The 20861-nt window shown below is 38.9% G+C and overlaps 1 protein-coding gene across 1 annotated transcript in view; it reads left to right on the forward strand.

Annotated features, from left to right (window-relative positions):
• The window catches only part of LOC105455898 (putative E3 ubiquitin-protein ligase UNKL), a 32167-nt gene extending 11985 nt beyond the window's left edge, over positions 1–20182 (forward strand). The window contains exon 2 of the mRNA XM_011699599.1: positions 16514–20182. Within this exon, the coding sequence (XP_011697901.1) occupies positions 16514–17677 (1164 nt within the window). The 3' untranslated portion in view covers positions 17678–20182. The remainder of the gene's footprint in view (positions 1–16513) is intronic.
• Positions 20183–20861: the final 679 nt, after the last annotated feature.

Here is a 20861-nt window from a genome sequence, read left to right on the forward strand (position 1 = left end):
AGAGGACTTAATATTAATAATACTATTAATGCCAATAAATTAAAGCAGATAAGAGAAACACGACGAACGGATGTACACCGTCTTATCCTGATATCGATATCGATCGGCTACATATCTTTTTACTATTCTTTTAATTCCATATAGAATTCCGTATAGAAGTAAGTGAAAATGAGCTATATTTTCTTCAAATCCAAGACATCTTCTAGAAAAATAATACTTTTCATGAGATTTGCTATTACCAGTTTTGTTTTAATGAAATTGTCGAGGAATGTTAATGATAAAAGTTCTTCGTTATTTTACATGTAAAACTATTTGCGACAAATTACATGTGAGTTTCTCAGAAGTCAAACTGATTAACTAATTCTTGCGCAAATTTTGTTGATTTTAATAACAGAACATATTGATTTATATTACTTCATAAAGTTTCTCTACATGATGTTGTATTTTACGGAGTTGATCGAAATTATGTATAAGATTTACATTTTTGTCTAAGAATTGACTAGTTCGATCGCATATTCAATCCTCTCGTAAACGACTTGTGTCTCGCAACGTCAGTTACAATCGCGAGCTTTGAGATATCGGCTGAGAGGCTTTAAAGGGAAAAGTCTCTATGATGCAAGCGGGATTTGCATGAATAAAGAGGCAAATTAGGACCCATTATCTGACCTGTCGTAATAAATGCATAATGATAGCGGCGGAGATGACGCCGATGGTGACGTACGACAATCGTAAGGAGAACATTTCTGTATCCGTTAGCGCTGAAGAAAGCCCCGCCGACACGTGACGCGGTATTGTTTCAAGTGGCTGTAGGAAGTCTGATTACCATAATACGTACTTGTACTTGTTAGTACGCGCGACAAATATCTCTGCTATTTCACAACTGATAGATGAACGTCTTGATTTCCGGTATGTCCCTGTATCTCAAATGAAAGCTCATATAATGATAATAACACAAAATGCAATAGGTATCTCGAACGAGAAAAAAGTATTTTAAATGGAAATGATAGTGAATCACACGATTTTAGCTGCGTGAAGTTGGCACCCCTAAATATGAATTTTGACAAAATCTATATGGCATTAGATTGTCCATTATTTGTCCATATTTGTCCAATAATAATAATTTTTTGTCCACTTTTGGAAAAATTAAAAAAAAATTTTTTTTAACGTAAGGCACTCCTAAGTGCGTTTTTTTTTAAATTACATACGGGATTCGATTGTCCACAATTTGTCCGCATTTGTCCATCAATAATCGTTTTTTGTCCACCTTGCTACAAAAAATTATAAACAAATAAAAAATTAGAGCAATAATTTTTTTCAAGAGTGGACAAAAAATTATTTTTATTGGACAAATATGGACAAATAGTGGACAATCTAATGCCATATAGATTTTGTCAAAATTCGCACTTAGGGATGCCAACTTCACACAGCTCTATATAAATGATTTCTTGCATTTCTTTTCTAATTGGTTATTATTGCTAAAAATATATTTCAAATTATCGATCGTGTATTACTCATACATTATTGAATTATAAATCTTCTGTATAAATCATTGGTGAATTTTATTATATTTTTTATATCTTAGATTGCGACAATATAAAAACGAAAATATGGTTTCCTTTTTTGTGTAAAAGTATGCGTAAGAAGGAGAAACATTTCCTTTGATCGACACGCAGTGTCATTTGATGACCACAAATAGTTCCCGGAATGATTCGCCGGTTGCGTATTTCCCGGTAAATTGACTCGATCGAGCATAAAAATCGCGGATCGTCTCCGATCGCCTGATGTTTGTCGCATAATATGACGTGGCGTCCTCGCGTCGAGAATGAAAAACCGCGGAGCGAGCTGCCGGGCCCGAAAGTCTCCCACGTTCTTTCTTCCTCGGCTTTCTGCGAAAAAGAGCAACAAAGCGGGAGAGAGAGTGCGGGCGCGCGGAGGTGGGAGCGTGGGGTCACGACGGGGGGAAGAGAAAAAAAAAGGAGCAGAGAGCGAAAGACGCGAGAGACAAAGGAGCCCGGGGAGAGCCGGGCGGCATGAAAACAGGCGCAGCCCTCTACTACGCGTACGTAAACGCGCGCGCGCACGTCGTACTACACGCGCACGTATGTGCACAATACAGTGACGCATCGGCACATTGTGGATGGCGCATGCACCCGCGCGTTGTGTATGCAACGGCCGCTCGTAAACGCACGTGTGCCCGACGCGCGGGTCTTTTACGCGCAAGAAAGTCTTCGCGGTCACGCGGCCGACCGACGCCTGAATCACGCGTCTTATTTTACGAGCGGTCGAGACCTCTCGCACACGCACACATACACACACGTACACGTACACGTGCGCGCGCGTATTTTAATATATCCATATATCATCCGCGCGTGTGTTTCAACCGCTGTTGATGCATACGCGGAAGCGTCAATGCGCTCGATAATTAAGTTTCTTTGCCGTATTTGAGAAATCGTATCTTTTCCGCTTGCGCAAATTAATGGCGTAGCTGAAATTACTTCATTTTTTTTTTTGTGAAAGAATGGAAAGAATCAGTGAATCACACACAGGAAATCTCGCCGTGAATGCGCGGCTGGCCCTGGATGTGGCCCTCGATTACGCAGTGCTATTCTCCGTTCGTGATTCGCGCTCTTGTTCGTTAATTGTTGTTAATTGATGTGAACATCGAAATTCATTGTAATCCAATCTGATTTTGATCATTTCGAATTTTGAAGTCGGACAAACTTTGAAAACATTTCTATTAACTTGTGTCTTGACATTTTTAGTGATTACAATATTATAAGATTTTATTCAAGGTATTTAATAAGGTGTTTTTTTTATCTATTGTATTGTGAATGATTTTTGAACGATTTTTAGTTGCCGCAATTGTTAAAGGCCGTGAGTCATACCACTTTGCTTCTCGACGACTCGAATGGGCGTATGAATGCGGGCCTAAGTCGCGTCATCTGCTTTCATTGCTTGTTCGCTCATCAAAACTGATTGTGATAACGATGCCTTGTCGCGTATATTCGGTAGCTATCAACCCGGCCATGGTTCACGGGGATAAATTTAGCATGCGACATTGGCACAACGCCCTGCCCCGCTCCTCCCGTTCATTGTTCCGTCGCATTGTTTCTTTATCGCGAACCGGCGCGCACAAGGTGAGTTCTTCCTTCGCGAGACCAGAAGAGGAAAAAGATGCTACTTTCCTCGCACGTCGGGCGCGCCGCGTATTTATGCGTCGCGCGCACACGAACGTGCGCGCGATGCGCCTTGCACGCGAATCGCCGCGCCCGATGCGCCCGACGCATCTCGAACATCTCGCGAACCCGAGAATGCCGGCGCTTAATTTCCGATTAATTTGCATGTGATACGATCTCTCGGAGACTAATTGAATTCATCGGGGATGGTCACAGAGCTTTATGTATTATGCATACCGATCCTGATTTATTTTACTTTACTCGTTTATATTTTAGACATTACTTCCTTTTATCGTTACATCACAATCGATGTTACATCTCTACGATGAGTTATTCCCTGTTTACAATACATATGAGTAGTCAATTAGACCAAATTAAAAATCGAAGATCCTAATTCTTTTAATTTATCTTGTGTTGAATTACTGCCAATTATTGTCAATTTGTGATTGCTTTTGTTCAACGCTTTATTTTACAGCGTGCATGCAATTAAATCCGTAAGAGCGCATGTATCCAATTAAATCAAAATAGCGATGAAAAATACTTTAATTTATTCATTATATTCAATTACATAATTATTGATAATTTTAAACCGGCGATTAATCTTGTGGCATAATGATTACATAAAATATTTAAATATCCGTGGGAATACATAGAAAAATTAACGGCAAAAAATACAAATCATTTAATATCATTTTTAAATTAGCTTTATAAAGTTTATTTTAAATTCCAATATATTTCCAATAAAATAAAGTATAAAATTTCTGATATTCACGTTTAACATAATTAAATTGAATCTTCAAAAAGATATCTCGTTTAATGACACAGGGGAGAGGCATTGTTTCTCGCGCGACGATATTTCTATAATTTTATCCACTTAATGACGAGTCATGGGGAAAACGGCGGAACGCGTAACGAACGTACCGTATCGGTTTTTTCCTGCTAATTGCGAGAAGAAGAAACGAGCGCCGACGGATTGTACAGGGCGTGACCCTTACTTGAGTTTAGTCGAGAGTACCTTAAATTATAGTGTCTCCCGCTGCACGAGCGCCGATTTAATGCACCTTGAAGTCATTAGCGCAATACGCCGATGAGTCTGAATCACGCGGCGACGTATTTCGCGAGCAATTATAAACCTTATCCGCGTCCGCGGGCGCGCGCAGGAACGCGGCGGGGGAAAAAATGTCGCCGGTTCCGCGATTATTCAACCGTGGCTGCTGGCCTGGCAGTTGACTAGCGTGCAGCGCATTGTCGGCCGGGTAATTCTCGTGAAACATACATGCGGCACTGGTGATTACAAATTTGCTAACGTGAATTTATGACGAACCCTTGAACCCTGCGAGACAGCGGAATATGCAAAATCAGCTGTCTGCACGAATGTCAGAATTATATTTGACATTTGAAAATTGCCGCGTGCTTTTCGCCGTTCTCCAACTTGACCATGAAATACTCTTCGTTGCGTTTAACTATATTTGCCATATTTCGGTATAGAAATGTAAATTGGTCCTTTTTAGAGGCTAAATATGCTACCGGCACATATTTATATACATATAACCATATTTTATGAACCGAATGGAAAATAACGGACGCACAAAATGTTTTAAAATATCCTAACGTAACTGTATACAAATAACGCACAAGTATCGTTAAAAATATGTACGGCCCAAATTCCGTACATACAGTTTTAAGAGCGTTATTTATGGCGAGGCAGTTTAATAGAGTTGCACACAACTCGACCGTATTGTTTTCCTGTGAATTATGATCTTTTGGTGATGGTATATCGTTCACCAGTAACGTATTTCATGAAGCTTCAACATCACCAATTGAGCGTCCCACACAAGCAAATCGTCCTACGCGTGCAAGCCCGTGTGACAGGCAGTCGTGACCGACTGAACCGTGACCGATTCCTGACGGCTTGATGACAGTGTCAACAACCGCCGCAGCCTGCAATAGCCCGTTGTTGTTCGCTACGATTCATAATTATTATCTGCCTCGAAAGGATTTTAATAACATAACTTGAAGATTTAACTCTCATAACTGTAAAGGGATAAGTATTGTAAGTAATACATTTCCTTTTAAATCATTCTACATCATGGCTTTTCTTTGCAACTATTGTATAATTCATAATTCTCTCATGTAAGAATAAAAGCTGTTACTTTCGTTTGAACAAAGAATAAGAGAGAGTTTCCAAATCACGCTTTCTAAGTTTTCATTTTTATGCGTTATTTCTAGTTTTTACTCTGTAATTGTAAGTCTCGTCCGAAATTAATTTTATCAAATATTTGGTGAAATATTGGTAGTATTTTACCAAATATTATGTTTATTCTAAAGAACAATTATATTTCAATTATATTTAATAAAAATATTAATAATAATATTAATAAAAATTATATTAATTATATTTAATATATTTAAAAGACGTGATATTTTAATAAGTTTTAGGAAATAAAAACTATAGGAAATTGATTTAATGTGTCGGAGAAACACGTGTAGACTCTCTGTTAAGGGCTGTCCGTTAGAACAAGTCCGTTTCCTTATCTATTTTATTTGCTAATACATTCCGGTACAGTGTAACACGTAGCAGCGTCAAACATTGCTGCATTAGATTCACTGCGGATAAACTAGAGGATGTCGAGCAGAGAGCACTAAATCACCGATAAAATCTGGCACATCTCATACCGTAACTTTACTAACTCGATTACCGACTACCAGTCTTCATGTTAACATATATTTCTCTCTCTCTCTCTCTCTCTCTCTCTCTCTCTTTCATGCGCGCGCGCGCATACTGTTTTATATGCTACATCGATATACCTGTTCTTCACAGACGCACATTTGCAAAGTGTGCGATTCTTCTGATTTTCGATTCCCGTCCTTTTGTTGCGCAATAACGGTGCAACACTCTGGCTTACATATATCTGTCTTGTGCTTATATCTGTTTTTACGAGTTTTTTTTTTGTAAGACGTGGGCGGACGAGTCACCGACGATCGCCGCGATTGTTTGCGCGCGGCCATTTAACAATTCGGTCGTTCACTCGCTCTCGCGTTTACAGTCGGCGGCGTTTCGCTATTACCGGCGTGCGAAGGAAAAAGCGGCGGCGAGCCGATGAGCCGAGTGAACCGTGTCCGAAATGTGAAAACCGCCGCGTGAAAAGCTTGCAGTTCTCTAATTCAGGCTGATACAATGAAAACACTTCCGCGAAACGCGCGCGCTGCTCCGCAACCCGTATTGCGAAGGCCGCCACGTGGAAAGTTCGCGGAAAGCCACTGAATCGCGCGATTATCTCTCGCTGTCGAGCGCACTCGCGCGTTTCTATCGAGGAGGAAAGGCGGCAATGGTATCATCCATCTAGCTATCCAATCTAGAATGTCCGTATAAATGTAAACCAGGAAACGATTGTTGCATCTACCAGTTGCTTTATCTTGTTTTTTGTTTATTGCTGTTTAACTTGATATATCCTAAATGTTTATAAGCGTACGCAATCTCGAGGGAAGATGAAGAAATATGAGTGACGGTCGCTAAAAATACGTATTCAGTGTTCGTATTCAGAGAAGCCGTTATCGTCAAATGATTAATCCAGCGCAGCACGCACGGATCGCGCGATGATTCATCCTCGGTCTCAGCGAAAAAAAATCCGCCAACAAAGTGCATTATGTGTTATACTTTCGCCGTTTTTATCGTTGTGATATACCCGCGCGGCGTAATTGCAACTCTAAATTCTCATTGTTACCGCGGCAATTTCGCCCGGCACGGTCTCTACGCAGCTTTTTTTTTTTCTTCACGCGATGCGATGCAACACGCTTACACGTACGGGCGCACGTAACGTGCTATTACATTCTGATTACCCGGGCATAAATTACGCGATTCAATCGTTATCCCGAGTTTCCTAATCGTTTTCTTGTCTTTCGCCTCGCCTTCGATCGCTTGGGAGTGTTTTTCCCGACCCACGAGGGGGAGGGAAAAAAGAAATTAAAGTTCACACTAAACGTACTTTCACTTTTCGCCGTTGTTGCATACGACACGCTCGCGCGCGGGATAATTGCGCGAAGTGCGCCAAGTGCTTGCATTGTTGCGGGTACGGAGGCGCGCGCACTCCGTTGTTTTTTCCGCGTGTGGTTTCCTTATCGAGTCGCGCAGCCCGCGTCCGTGATTCATATTTCTCATTTATTCACCGCGCATATACCCTGATCAGTCAGTCCCATACGCGCGCACCGTGCAAGGTTCACGGAGGAAGTAGAGTGGAAAGCCGGCGGCGCACTTCTCGTATTGGCGAATGCTAATCTCGGTGATCTGTTTTTTTTTCCCCGAAAGCCGCCACTGTATGCGTCGCAAAATCAACTCCTGGTCGGTGAAATGCACACGAGTGGAACTGGTAACTCTTTTTTGGACAGTTTGCGCATACCTTATAAGAATGTCCACTTTACTGTGCAAGACTATCTGTATATTTAATTGATAAAGATCAGTTCTAGTACGTAGTTCTAATCCGATTTTCTATATGATGTTTGGAGAATATACATATTGATTGGTTTCGACGCAAACTAACTCTTTATCTTGTAATTTTTAAAGATTTTTAATATTAAATATTTCCGAAATCTATTCAAATAAATTCTATATTTAAAATTTATTTAAGAACGTTTGATTATTACTTGGCTTGTCAAGTTTTTTTTTTTGTAACTGTGAAGAGCTATATATAGCTCAAAGTCACCGTTGCTCATCTCCGATCTTTCCTCTGCGGGTTGTGATTCAGAGAGAGAAACCGCAGAAACCTTCCACCTATCGTCCATATAGTTCAGGTATCAAAAGTACTACTAGCCTGAAATTTGTATGCAGTCTCTCAGACTTGTAACGCAGCTTGTTTTCGCTTCGCACGCTTTATGCGCGAGAAACTCGCAAAAAAAAAGACGGCGCGGGAGAGTTTCAAGGGGCGACACGCTCTTCTGGGTCGGAAAGCGAAATGCTCGCCGGTTCTCTCGTGTTTCTTTTGTCCGCTCGTCGATGAGTGAAAGACGAGAGGAAGAAAGAAGAGGCACGGCCAGAGGGATGTCAACGAAGGGAAAGAGAGCGAGAAGGAAAAAGTAATTTATTTATTATTTCGAGGTATTATGTTACAATAAGTAATCTACAACTACGGGAGGTCGTATAACGTAAGAATTATTTCTATGAAGTAGAAAGGAAACGCGCGCGCAATTACGGAACGCAATCTTAGAACGCAGGATTAAAATATATACCATTACGTGACTTAACAGGAAGGAATATATAATTTAGTTTTAAAACAGGTGAACCAGGATAGAACGAAATTCACTTTCAAACATTGCTCCTGTCCGCGATCAATATCGATCTAATTGATTTCGATCGATAGTCATTGTCAATCCATTGCCGTGCACAATTCGCGCGTGCAAATACATTGCTGCATGCTATCCGTTGAAAGTCCATTTGAAAGGTCAATCGCAGTCGAGCACGACGTTGATCGGGTATCGAAAAGTGTGCAGACCGCGTTATAATTGACCTGACGGTTCTTCGTGTGTGTAATTAAATAGAATTTTAATGTAACTACGAACTTAGGAGCTTAACGTTGTTCGTAATAAATTTATTTTACGTACGCTATAATCAGTTCATAATGCAAGGCCCTTAAAAATTAACCAGAAAAACTTTCATCGACGATATAGGTAACAAGAATTATATATTAGATATTAAATCTCTACTGATAAATTATCGTAGTTGTATCAATAGTAAGCGTTATGGGCAACTACGAGTGCGTGCAGCGATTAAAACGAGAGAATATGCAGATAATGACTGCGTATCGACAATATGTGAAGCTCCGCTAATGCACTCAAGAAATAATGAGGTACGAGGAGGGAACAGATATTTTTTTTTTTTTTTTCGGCCAATTATAAAAGCGTAAAGTTCGTTGGGCCAAAGGACAGACAGCTGGCGATCAACACAGGAATTCAAGACGGACGTCGGGGGCGGTTCTATGCCGGACAAGCGAATAATTAGAATAATTAGCAGTCCCGACGATGCGCCGTGCCGCGCCGCGCCGTACTTACGTAAGAATCAGTGCGCGAAGCGCCGCTGTTCCATTCAGTCGGTCGACCGGCCGGCGCCATGCTCGTTCTTCGGTCGGTCTTTCTCTCTCTTTTCCCCCCCACTCCTCCTATCTCGATTCTTCTACCTCGTTCTCCATGTTACTTTCACCTTTGACCTTCGGGATCCACGTTCTTAACCCGCGAGTACGTGCGCGGTTTCTTCTCTAACGCGAGTATACGCGCCGTGAGGTGATTGAGCGCGGTCACGTCTTCTTTCCCAATTGAAAGATATAATTAAATACAATAATCTTAATTAAATGGAACATACACGCAGATCTTTTGATTATTTAAGTTTGATCTGTTAATTCTCAATTCGCGAGTTATCCCGTGAAAAAGAATGGATGATTTTTACTAATAATCGATAATCATTATGTAATTAGAATATACACGTGTGCTATTTTTATGAAATTGTTAAATTCTTTGCATTTTTTTAACAAAGATAATTTTAATTGATATTTATTTGTATTTTTCGCTTCTTCGAAATACATACGCAATCAAAATAATTTCACGGTGATACGTATCGTAGTTTAAACAAATCATCTATTAACACTTCAATCCACGAGCGTATACTTTCACTGTCGACCGACCTTGAATATCTAACACTTCGGGCAATGCGCGCATTTTTATCTTCGTTAGAATAAAGTGAAAGTATGATGCGTCAGTCAAGTGATCTTCGTTTTTCTTTGTTTTTCAAACGTTGCGGATATGAATATCTTATGTGCATTTCGGATGTGCATTTCAATAGAGCGATGCTTGTATCGTTTTCAATTTATGTGAGATTGTTAACAGGGGCGGGAGGGGGAAGGAGCAAGGCAAGTTTCTCCACTGAATGATAGGTTTACCTTTGACCTATCATATCCACGCTTTTGATCTCTCGAAATGGCACGTGTCATTCTCGCACGAAGGGAACTACTTCGACACGTATTGTCATTAACGTCTCACGTGTGCTTTCGACATTCTTATATATAGACAGTTGTGACATTTCTATACATATATACCATATAGTTACTATATCCATACACGGCGTCGATAAGTTTTTAGTCGCTTACGTCATGTATTGAAGGTAAATTGTCTTATTATAAAAATTATAAAAATTTTTAATTACGAAGAAGACAGCTCATAGTTACTTCATGCGTAACACACAGACAAAATTCTGCAAGGTAAAAGTGTTTATATACTTTGCTTAATAAATGGGGTATTTAATTTATTGCTGTTATTAAAGTATATTTAAGCGTATTTTATCGCTGGACTGTGACAAAAGTTTTTTTTAATGCTAATCAAGTATTTCGTATTTTAAATTTCGAAATATGCCTACTGACGATTCTGACAATGAGTGAAGTACAACGCCATATGACTATAACAAGCTTTTTTGGAATTTAACTTATGTAATTTTTTTTTTTTTAATGAAATGATTATAATATTAATCACAGTGTATGATGTGAAATATTATTCTATGAAATTTTTCGCAGTAATACTTTATTGTTTGTTACAATGTCGCATAAACGTTGTTGACACAAGAATTACGCGACGCAATAGTTTGCCCTATCGCTTTCTATTTACTACAGAGATTTTTACTACAGAGATATCGAACATAAGAATTATTGTTTCTTCGGTGAAAATCTGTAACTACTATTGCAAAGACATTAAAAATAATCTTTCCGTTGACCCTGGCATATAAATGCTCATGAATCATACACATGTCGTGTCGGAGAGTCGCGCGCATCACGCCACTTTCGCAAAACCAACTTGCCCCCGCTGTTAAGATCGATATCGACAAACAGGCGCTGTTAAATAATCGTCATTGTTCAACACTCGATACGCGGAACGCGATGCGCGATGCGAATATTAAGTTCACGAAGTGAGTAAGAGGGCAAATAAAGCGGAACTAGTAACACGCGCGGCTATAATTGAACACACTGCCGGTGTCGTTCTGTGCATTCGAACTAACGACGTTTGAAGAATGCAGATAAGAATAAATAAAACTGAATAGAATTAAGATTATGCTGTAGTTCGACAAGAAAGTATATATACTCCGTCCTTATGCTGCATATCTTCAGAAGAAAAAGGTCTTTATTTACAAAAAAAAAAAAAAAATATTTTATTCGATATATTTATCGATATATTAAAAAGAAAATATTTTATTCGATATATTTATACATGAATATTTCTTTATAATGTTTTTTATTGCTGTACCTAGCCAGAGCTAAAGACATTTTTATATCTTCGCGAACGAACGAACGAACGAACGGGCAATATTTCAAAGTCTGGTATTGACATTCAGTAAAAATCGATAAGTAATTATATGATAAAACGCAAGATAAACAAAATACCAGCGATATCTTTTCGTGAAAAATAAAGATTATTAATAAAATATAAAACTTCTGAAGACAAAATAGATTTTCCATAAAAGAAAGAGTACTCTAAATGCACACTCTCATCTTACAACACCGTGATTTTTTTCTGCTTGAAAATAATTTGGTTCAAGTTCAAGTAGCGCTGCTTTATATCCCAGGATGGGTTTAAAAATAGACCCTGTTTTTATCGGCCTTACGTTTCGTCAGCAAAATGGATGAATGAACTCGCCGCGCGTGTCGCAACGTGAGTAAAAATTAAATTCGCGGAGTCGCACATTCGTCTTCGAATAATTGAAAACACAGTTTAACTCCGCGGCTTTTTCGGGACGAGTCAGTCTATTATAGTGATTCATCGATGATGGTGGAGGAAACGTCGCTCGTAACCATACGTCGTTGGCTTTGTAGGATCGCAACATCTACGAAGAAAATCCAACCGGTTTATTTTTTTTCTTACCGATATAGGCGGTGCTTCCTCTCACCATAGACGCTACGTAACATACACAGTCAAAAGTCTGCGCTAGAAGTATATACGATACTTTTAACAGGCGGAAAAAGATCTATTTCCGGAAAAAGATTTTAAACCAATTCTCTTTCTTTTTTCTTCTCGTTTTATAAAAAGATTATCTACATACATTTTACACGTTTTCATACACATATGTAAAGAATTTACATAAGGAATTTTTTAAGATTAATTATTTGTTTTATTAGAAATCAAAATTTATGAAAATGTTTAAGCTTGTTTAACTAGTTGGCTATTTGAAATTTAAAATAAACTTTCTGCTGAAAAGAGGTCAATATAATTATTATAATGTATTATAATATATGCTTATTTTTCAAAAAAACTTGATATATTATTTTATTTTGAGAACATGTGAAGGATTTATCGAAAATTATCTTAAAATTTTTTTTAACGAATTAATTAGACAGTTACAATTTTTTAGGACAGCAATATTTAAAGTAGCATATAGGTTGCACTGAAAATGATCATCTCTTGCTAATTCTTTGATCTAACACAATTTTATTATGGCTGTCAAGTAAAATAATTATATGTTATAAATCGTAACGATTATAAATAACAAAAATTTCTTTGTAATTTTAATTTCTCTCAAAGAAATTTAACATTTGCTTTTTTTAAAACATAAATTGATAAATATAAATTGATTGATATGAGTTTTCTACTTTTGCAATCTTGATCATTCTATGGCCAGATTGATTCTGAGCCTGCAGCATGAATCTGCCTTAACATCACTGTGTTAAATGTCAAAAATAGACAATAATCTTCCGGGGAGAGTGCGCAAACCGGCGTGATTAGATACGCGATATATCCTTGTCAGTGTGTGTATGTGCATGGCGCGGTGCGAAGATTTATGCATACTCGTAATCACGCGTACGCGCGCACGCGTGAACGATAAAATGGGTGCGCGTGTGCGTGCGAACGATTACCGAGCGATCGTGCGCTTACGAATCTTATGATAAACACACACACACTTCAATATACGGCGGCTACGTGGGAATAATTATGAGAAGAAGTGTGCGCGGGATACATGCGCGCGTGCGTGTAGTGTGTGTGTGTGTGTGTGTGTGTGTGCTCTGCTCTCGCATACTGACACAAATGAAACAAACAAATTTGCTCTGGCACGTATGCGTACGTGCTGGTGGAAATTTCCAAACTCTCGTGAAGCTCCCGCGTGCGATCTTACTCGCTCGAGAAAACGTCGGAATTTTTCTGCATTATACGTCATCGAGCGCGTAACTAATAATTAGATGGGTATGTCGATTTCAACGGGACGGAAGAAAGTTGCGTGATGGTCATTTCATAGTTCACCGTAGTATTCGCCGTTTATTGACAATAAATTGCTTGTAGTAGACAGCAAAATCTGAGCATGATAAACTTGCGAAAAGCAGACAGATAATGTCAATAACATATTAACAGTGTTCATCACTTAAATCAATCATTTACATATTTTTTTACATAGTTTTTTTTTTAATGTATAACTAATTGATTACATATATAGAATAAGAAAGCCTTAACTTGCAGCTAACACGGAAGGGCAAGGACTTAATCATCTCTTTTATCGGGGAACAAATCCTATGATAAGATCTAATAATATACAAAGCCGTGTTAAAAGTTTAATAGGCACTCTGCTGCTGCTGCTCGTTCGATTTTTCCGTGATATTTCACTATCGAAGTCCCGTTTTCATTGTCTTCTACATCAAAGTTACGGCTAAGAGGAACAATTACTATTGGCTGATCTCTGATCCACAATATAATAAAATCTCGATATAATCACGCCTATACCGATTGCGCGTGATATTATTGAAAGCTCAGCTGATCTACGATAATAAAATCTTCGTGATATAGGATCTAGACGTTCTAAAATGGATAGTGTTAGACGTGGTAAAATAATTATTGCTCTCGTAAAAAAAAGCAAGATGTGGAAGATATTAGACATGTTATTCTATGTGTGATTAATGTCGATTAAGTGACGCAAAGATCCTACGCAGATATGCATTTTTAATAGATTCCTTTAACGAACTCTTGAAAAAAAAATTTATGAATCTTGGTGCTCTCTGACGTCGACTCGCCTCATCCATATTATTTGATCGGTTATTTATCGCTACGTGTTTTTTGTACGCGGTCACGTCTCGCTCAAGTTATTTTTTTTAGTCAGGCTACTGTGATTATTGTACTCTCATACTTTACGTGACTTATCGTATCATCAGCTCGCAACATTGCGTAAATGTTGAAAAAGATCATTAACATATGACTAATCACGCCACTGATGGTCACATAATATTCTGAAATTTTCCATGTACATTACGATTATTGATATTACGATTATTAATTTTTGCTATTTTTAACATTAGCTATTCTTCACTCGACTCAAAATTGTTTAATTCTGAACGTATACTGAGAGAGATTTCTCAATGCTCTCTTGAGATGCATTGTGTAAATTCAAAAAGCGCCTTAGACACCCATATAAAGTTGGCGCCACATAATTTATGATAAAGCTGTTTTTTTTCCACGAAGAGATACATCTCATGCGATGAATCAGAGTTAGTCGGACATGACTTTTAAAAGCGCGTAGTCGCTTGACGATAATAGTAATTGCAGTCACTAAGAGAAACTACACGTGATTCCGGGAAATAGGATGGACGACGCATTTCGTCCTTCGTACGCATCAATCTTTGTGAAAGACCGTACCGAGTCGACAACATAATGAATGAATCGCTCTAATATGATATTCATATGACACTGTCTCTTAGTTATTAGATACGCATGTTGCATAATTTATTCTTAATAGTGAAACATGTCATATCAAAATTAAATTAGTTGTTTGATAAACATTTTCTTATTTTTTAATCGTAAACGATCTTCTATTTTTCCAAGATCATATGTGGAAAATAATATAGTTTGACATCTAATACACTTGCTGCAATAGAAAGATAGTTACGAATTAAAATACTATGAGTTTATCGTATTGCGTTGAATTAAGTAATTTATAAAAGTTCTCGCTCAGCTCGGCTTAAAAATAAGAATGTTGTCGAGTAAAGACTTTTGCAATAAAGATTCTCACAAAATAATAAAAAGAATAAAATTCCTGTTCAAAATAATAAAAATTTTTACTTTAAGTGATTCGAAAGATTGTAACCTTCTAACTCACTTGGTCACTTTTCGTTTATCGTTATTTATCATTTTTAGAGACTTATTGTTCCTTAAATCTAACATCTACGATTATCAACTTATCTTTATTTTTACTGTCGAAGTAATTAAGGAAAATATCGTACACGATTGGAGGAAAGATCTGGGATAAATAAAAAAAATTTTTTTGTGGCACGAATTGTTGCCATAGCAATTGAAGTGGCATCACTTGAGATACATTACGATTTTATCTATTTTCTATTTTCTATTATCTATCGATTACGCTGCATAAGGAGAGATAAGAACTTATAAATGAGATCTTATTGAGGTTTTTTGATATGCCTGTGCTAAAATCCATTTTAGTGCGTTGAACTGTGTTATCGTTTTGCGCTCGATAAAAGGATTTGTTCATTATTTTAATTGTGATAATAATCTTGAAATTGTTGACGATATTTCATATTGTATTGAATTTTACATAAAAGTAATTGCATACTATTATTTTTATAAATATCATAATACAAATAATGCTAATCATGATTTCTATAAATATTTACTAATTTAAATTAATCTTTAATTTCACGATAATTACTTTATTTTTAGAAACATGTTTTAATTTTGCAATTCGTATTAATATTGTAACAATTATCAAAAGTGATATTCACGTAATATAGTAGAATAATATTGAATATTATAATATATTAACAATTGTGGAATAATATATATGATTAATATATTCTATTGTATTAAGCACACATCACTTAATTTAATGTGATCATATCAATCGCGACACAAACACAAATATTAGTGCATTGTATGCATTGAGAAATTTCTTGAAAAACAAAGTAAAAGTCGAATTAAAGCGTGTTGTACTTAGGTATAATTATCAATTTTCAGCACTTTCGAATCTCCCCAAAGTTCATCTGCCACTTGCATAAGTCACTGTCGCAACGTTTGCTTAGCGTTTTCTAGCAAACGACGTATTGTTTGAGTCCCCCATTGAAACGAACGATCATGCCAGCGGCGACAGTCCGCCGCTGCCGCGGTTGGTTCGACACGCTATCTCGTCGCCGCGATGACGTCGCCAAATCGCCATGCCTCGGTTATCATCCGCGCCGCCATTTCAAGCATCAAATTACTCGCGTGGCATCTCTCCGTCCATCCCGATAACGCGTCTATCATCGCGTCTGTCGCGCGTAAACAACTGCAATTTCGAAATGTTGTACGGTTAATCGAACACGCTCCTTTCTTTCTGTTTACAGAATGCAGCTTCGACTAAGGCGAAGGAACCTCCGTCGTCTCCAACGACGACGAGCGCCACGAATGGCAGTACCACCAACGGCAACAACGTCGGCAACGGGCACGCGCCTCTGAAACGCAGCTACACCTCCTTGATGACCACATTAATCGAGCAGCATCGAAAACTGGATCGTAGCGTGAGCGAACCGACGTCGCGCTACAAAACGGAGCTCTGCCGGCCGTATGAGGAGAGTGGCTCGTGTAAGTACGGCGATAAATGCCAATTCGCGCATGGCTACGGCGAGTTGCGCAACTTGGCGCGTCATCCAAAGTACAAGACCGAGTTGTGCCGCACCTTCCACACGATTGGCTTTTGCCCGTACGGACCACGCTGCCACTTCATCCACAATTTCGAGGAGGCGCGTATACACAATCAAAAGGTGAGCGCCCAGCTGGGCTCGACACAGCCCAACATCGTGGGCCTGAATCCGCTGATGAGCGCGGCCGCCGCCGCCGCGGTAGTGTCCGGCAATGGCACCGCCGCGAACAACAGTGCCACTGCGAATAACGTCAGCGTCAACGTCAGCTTGCTCGAGCAACTCGCCGCGTCGTCGCACGTGGCCGCGGCTGCGGTGGCCACCGCCACTACTACATCGAACCTCTTGCGAGCGAACTCGTTGAGCCTCGGCAGTACCACTGCAACCAGCGCGAACAACTTCAATCAGACGTTGCTGCGAGCGTCGTCGCTGAACCTGGGCACGAATCATCCCGCGATACATCATCATCAGATGAACACCGTGAATTTGGTAATCGGGGCGACGAAGCCGAAACCGCTCAATCTCAGCCCGACATTCTCGCTCGGCAGTTCTGCCGATTCAGTGTCGCCGTCGTCTAGCCTCAGTCAGTCGCCGACGAACTCGATGGCGAGCTTCTTCAGCGACGACCAGCAAACGGTTTCGTGCGCGAATCTGCAGACGACGCCGTTCAGTTTTGGTCAGGACTTCAGCCTGCTCGCCTGCTCAAGACAGAGCCCAAGCCCGCGCAATAATGGCGTATGCAGTCCCCTCGCCTCCGACGAGGTAACACCCCGAACCCCCTCCCCGTTGTCACCTAACACGGAATCCAGGTTGCCGGTCTTTAATAGGATCAGCAGCACCCTGGGCGACTTCGATAACCTCAAGATCTAGATCGGTCGCCGCGCGAACCGTAAAGAAGGGAGACGCGAATTCTCGACGAGTCTCGCGCTCGGAATTGAAAAAGAAGGAGTTTTCACGTGGACTGACTCGAGATTTGAGCGATAGCTTCTCCGCAGTGGATTCTGCCGGTGGAGAATTAACGTCTTTTTTCTTTTTTACGCATGCGGTAAAAAAAGTTTGCCGGTTACGTTACGCGGTTCTCCCTTATCCGTCATCGGCCGTATTCCTGAGAAGCATTTTAGGCACACGTCAGGTTTCATTACCCTTGAACTAGCATTTTCCTCTTCTTTTTTTTATATATTATGATAATCATAATCTTCATATATATCATCGTACTATTGTAATATATTATTATATTACTATATTATATTATCATATTATTATCGATACATATTTATCATCTTATATTCTTTCTTTTTCTTCTTTCTCATATTCTTAGAATTCGACGCATATCGTTAGACGCGAGTGACTTTTTTTTTAGCAGAAAAGTGAGATCAGCCCGGAAGTCTCAGTCCGCTCGTTTATGCCCGAATATGAAAATGGTTGGAGAATGGTATGAGAAAAGAGGGAGAGGGATCTGTAGATAGATCAGTAGGTGATTGAGGCTACCAAGCGCAAATTTATTCCGAAACGTGACTTTCCTCCGAGCAAGTTGTTCATTGATCTCACTTGGTAGATCCTCATTATCCGCCTTCCGGTCCCTACGAATCCACATTTATCGTCTTCTTCTGTTGGATTTTCGAGCTACAAACGCAGCGGCGTCGCTAAATCCGGGGCAGGTAAAATGTTGCAATATCCAAATAACATAGACGATTACGTTTTTTTTCTTCTCCAGAGGAGGAAGGGTGGGGAAAGTTGTCTCGAGAGTGAAAGGAGAGGTGAGAATAAGCACTCCAGCGAGCAAGTGAAAGAACGAATGGAAGAGGGTGTATCGCAGAGTGAATGGGTGAGTGAGAGTCAGTGGATGAGTGAATGAATGAACGAGAGAGAGAGAGAGACGCGTGAAGCCAATTAATGCACTGCAAACGGCGCCGTTCGCCGCAAAAGCGGTTATCATAAAATTACATTTCTGGATTAAACATTTTATCGTGACTATCGTTTTTATTGCAGTCGATCTCGTTGATCCCAGGACATATTTAGCGCATCGCGGATAAACGAGACCGATCGACAGCGTAAATTCATGACAATATGTTTCCAATTTCGCTTGTTTTATTATGTTTGCATAACGTGAGAATGCTTCCGTACTACGATTGTTACCCTGTTTTAAAACCAACATCTATACTCTTGCTAGAACAAAAGATTTTGTTTCTGACAATTTTCATAAATGGACTGTAAAGCAGAGACTGTAGAATAGTTTTAGGATTTTTTTTCTCTTTTATTTTATCAATCGTATGCGAAGCGACCAGATAATAGTTAGATTTTTTCTCTTTAGAAAACGCTTGAAAAAAATCACACAACGACGCTGTTTTCAGTGCAATAGCGACCGTCTGATCGCACAAGTGAGTGCCTTTTGTAAATTTTGATTGTCTTCCATAATTCACTAATAGGCTACACGGTATGAAAGATAAGAGAGAATGACAAGATGATGATACTGAGGAAAAGAGAGAATGAATGAATGAGTGAGAGAGAAAGTTGAAAAGAATCAACTGAACAATAATGAGAGAAAATAAGTGTGATTGAGTATGTGTTGCGTTTGGGCAAAATAAGTGTATGATAAAATAAGTATAGATATATTTTATATGTATATATTTTATAAAATATATACATAATACACGGGAGATCACACACATACACACACACACACACACACACACACACACCGAGAAGAAAAATATACATTTCGTGTGTTCGAATTGTCCGGAACTTACGTCGGTTTCTGACTGGCAGTTCCCTTTCTTCTTGAATAGAAGAAAACACTTCTTTCTCGTCGCGAGGCTCGTTGACTTCTGCCTTTCATTTTTTTTACACGTGTATATGTTACATATTTAATGATATATATGTTACACCCATGATCGCGACGAGGAGAGAGAGACAGACTCACTTCGGCGCGAACGACAGAGCTATAGTGATGCCGATTTATTTCGTATGTATTGCCCTTTCCCAACAAAAAAAATGTGATAACTGTAATACTACGTTAAAAAGTGTGGTAATTATTGCATATAGAAATATTTACTATTATTAAAAAATATGCTATAATAATAAAAATGCAAAGAATAAAAACGCGTGAGAGAGAAGAATGAATTGAATGATTAAATGAATGAACGAATGGAGAGAAAGAGAAAGAAAATAGCGTGAGAGGCGGAAGTCGAAACGCTCGCGCGGGCCGCGTGATTTCTCGGAGAGACATTTTTGACATTTTGTTTGTGACATTTCGTTCGAGAACACACGCCTGAAAATGGTTTAAACAATTGTAGAAGTCCGCGAATCTCGACGGGAAAACACCGACCCCGCGTCGCTTCGACGTAGATGTCGTAAATGAATAATTACAAAAAAGAATGCAAACGCCTACAAACTGACGTGGTTTTCGAAAATCGATATCATTCTGTATATAAGCGCTAAAAACTCTTTCTTATGCTTACACAAGAAATGTTTTCGTTTAATTTATACTTGGATGCAACTTTGTTATTATAGATTTACTTTATTATATTATTATTATTAATATAATTATTTTTATTATTATTAATTATTAATTATTATAATTATTGCTCTATCATCATTATTATTATTATTATTATTATTCACAAATAATGTCATTTCATAATCAATGCCCCCCGAGCAACGAACTATGAAAAGTAGGTTCTGCCGGTTGCCTCTTTACTTCTCCTCTTCTTTTCTTTTCTCCATACAAATAAACGCGAGTGCTTCCTGTCCCGCTACAAAATGCAGTATCAGACGATCGTCATCAACGCGTAAACGGTATCTCGACGACGTTCTAATGTATATTGCTACTACTGTAGCGTCACATTACTATATTATTATTATGATATATATCATTATCATTTTCATAGGTATATCTATTCTATTTAGCAGCAATAATTTCTCTTTACCAGTCGACTCCCATATACCTCTCATTGCCGTCGTCGCGAAACCAAGGAAACCCCGTGCTGTTTGTAATCAATTGTATATATGTAGTTCGCACTATATATAGAACGTCAAAATTATTAGCAGTACGTTT

This window comes from Wasmannia auropunctata, unplaced genomic scaffold (genome assembly GCF_000956235.1).
Source record: "Wasmannia auropunctata unplaced genomic scaffold, wasmannia.A_1.0 LD335828.1, whole genome shotgun sequence".
Lineage (NCBI taxonomy): Eukaryota > Metazoa > Arthropoda > Insecta > Hymenoptera > Formicidae > Wasmannia > Wasmannia auropunctata.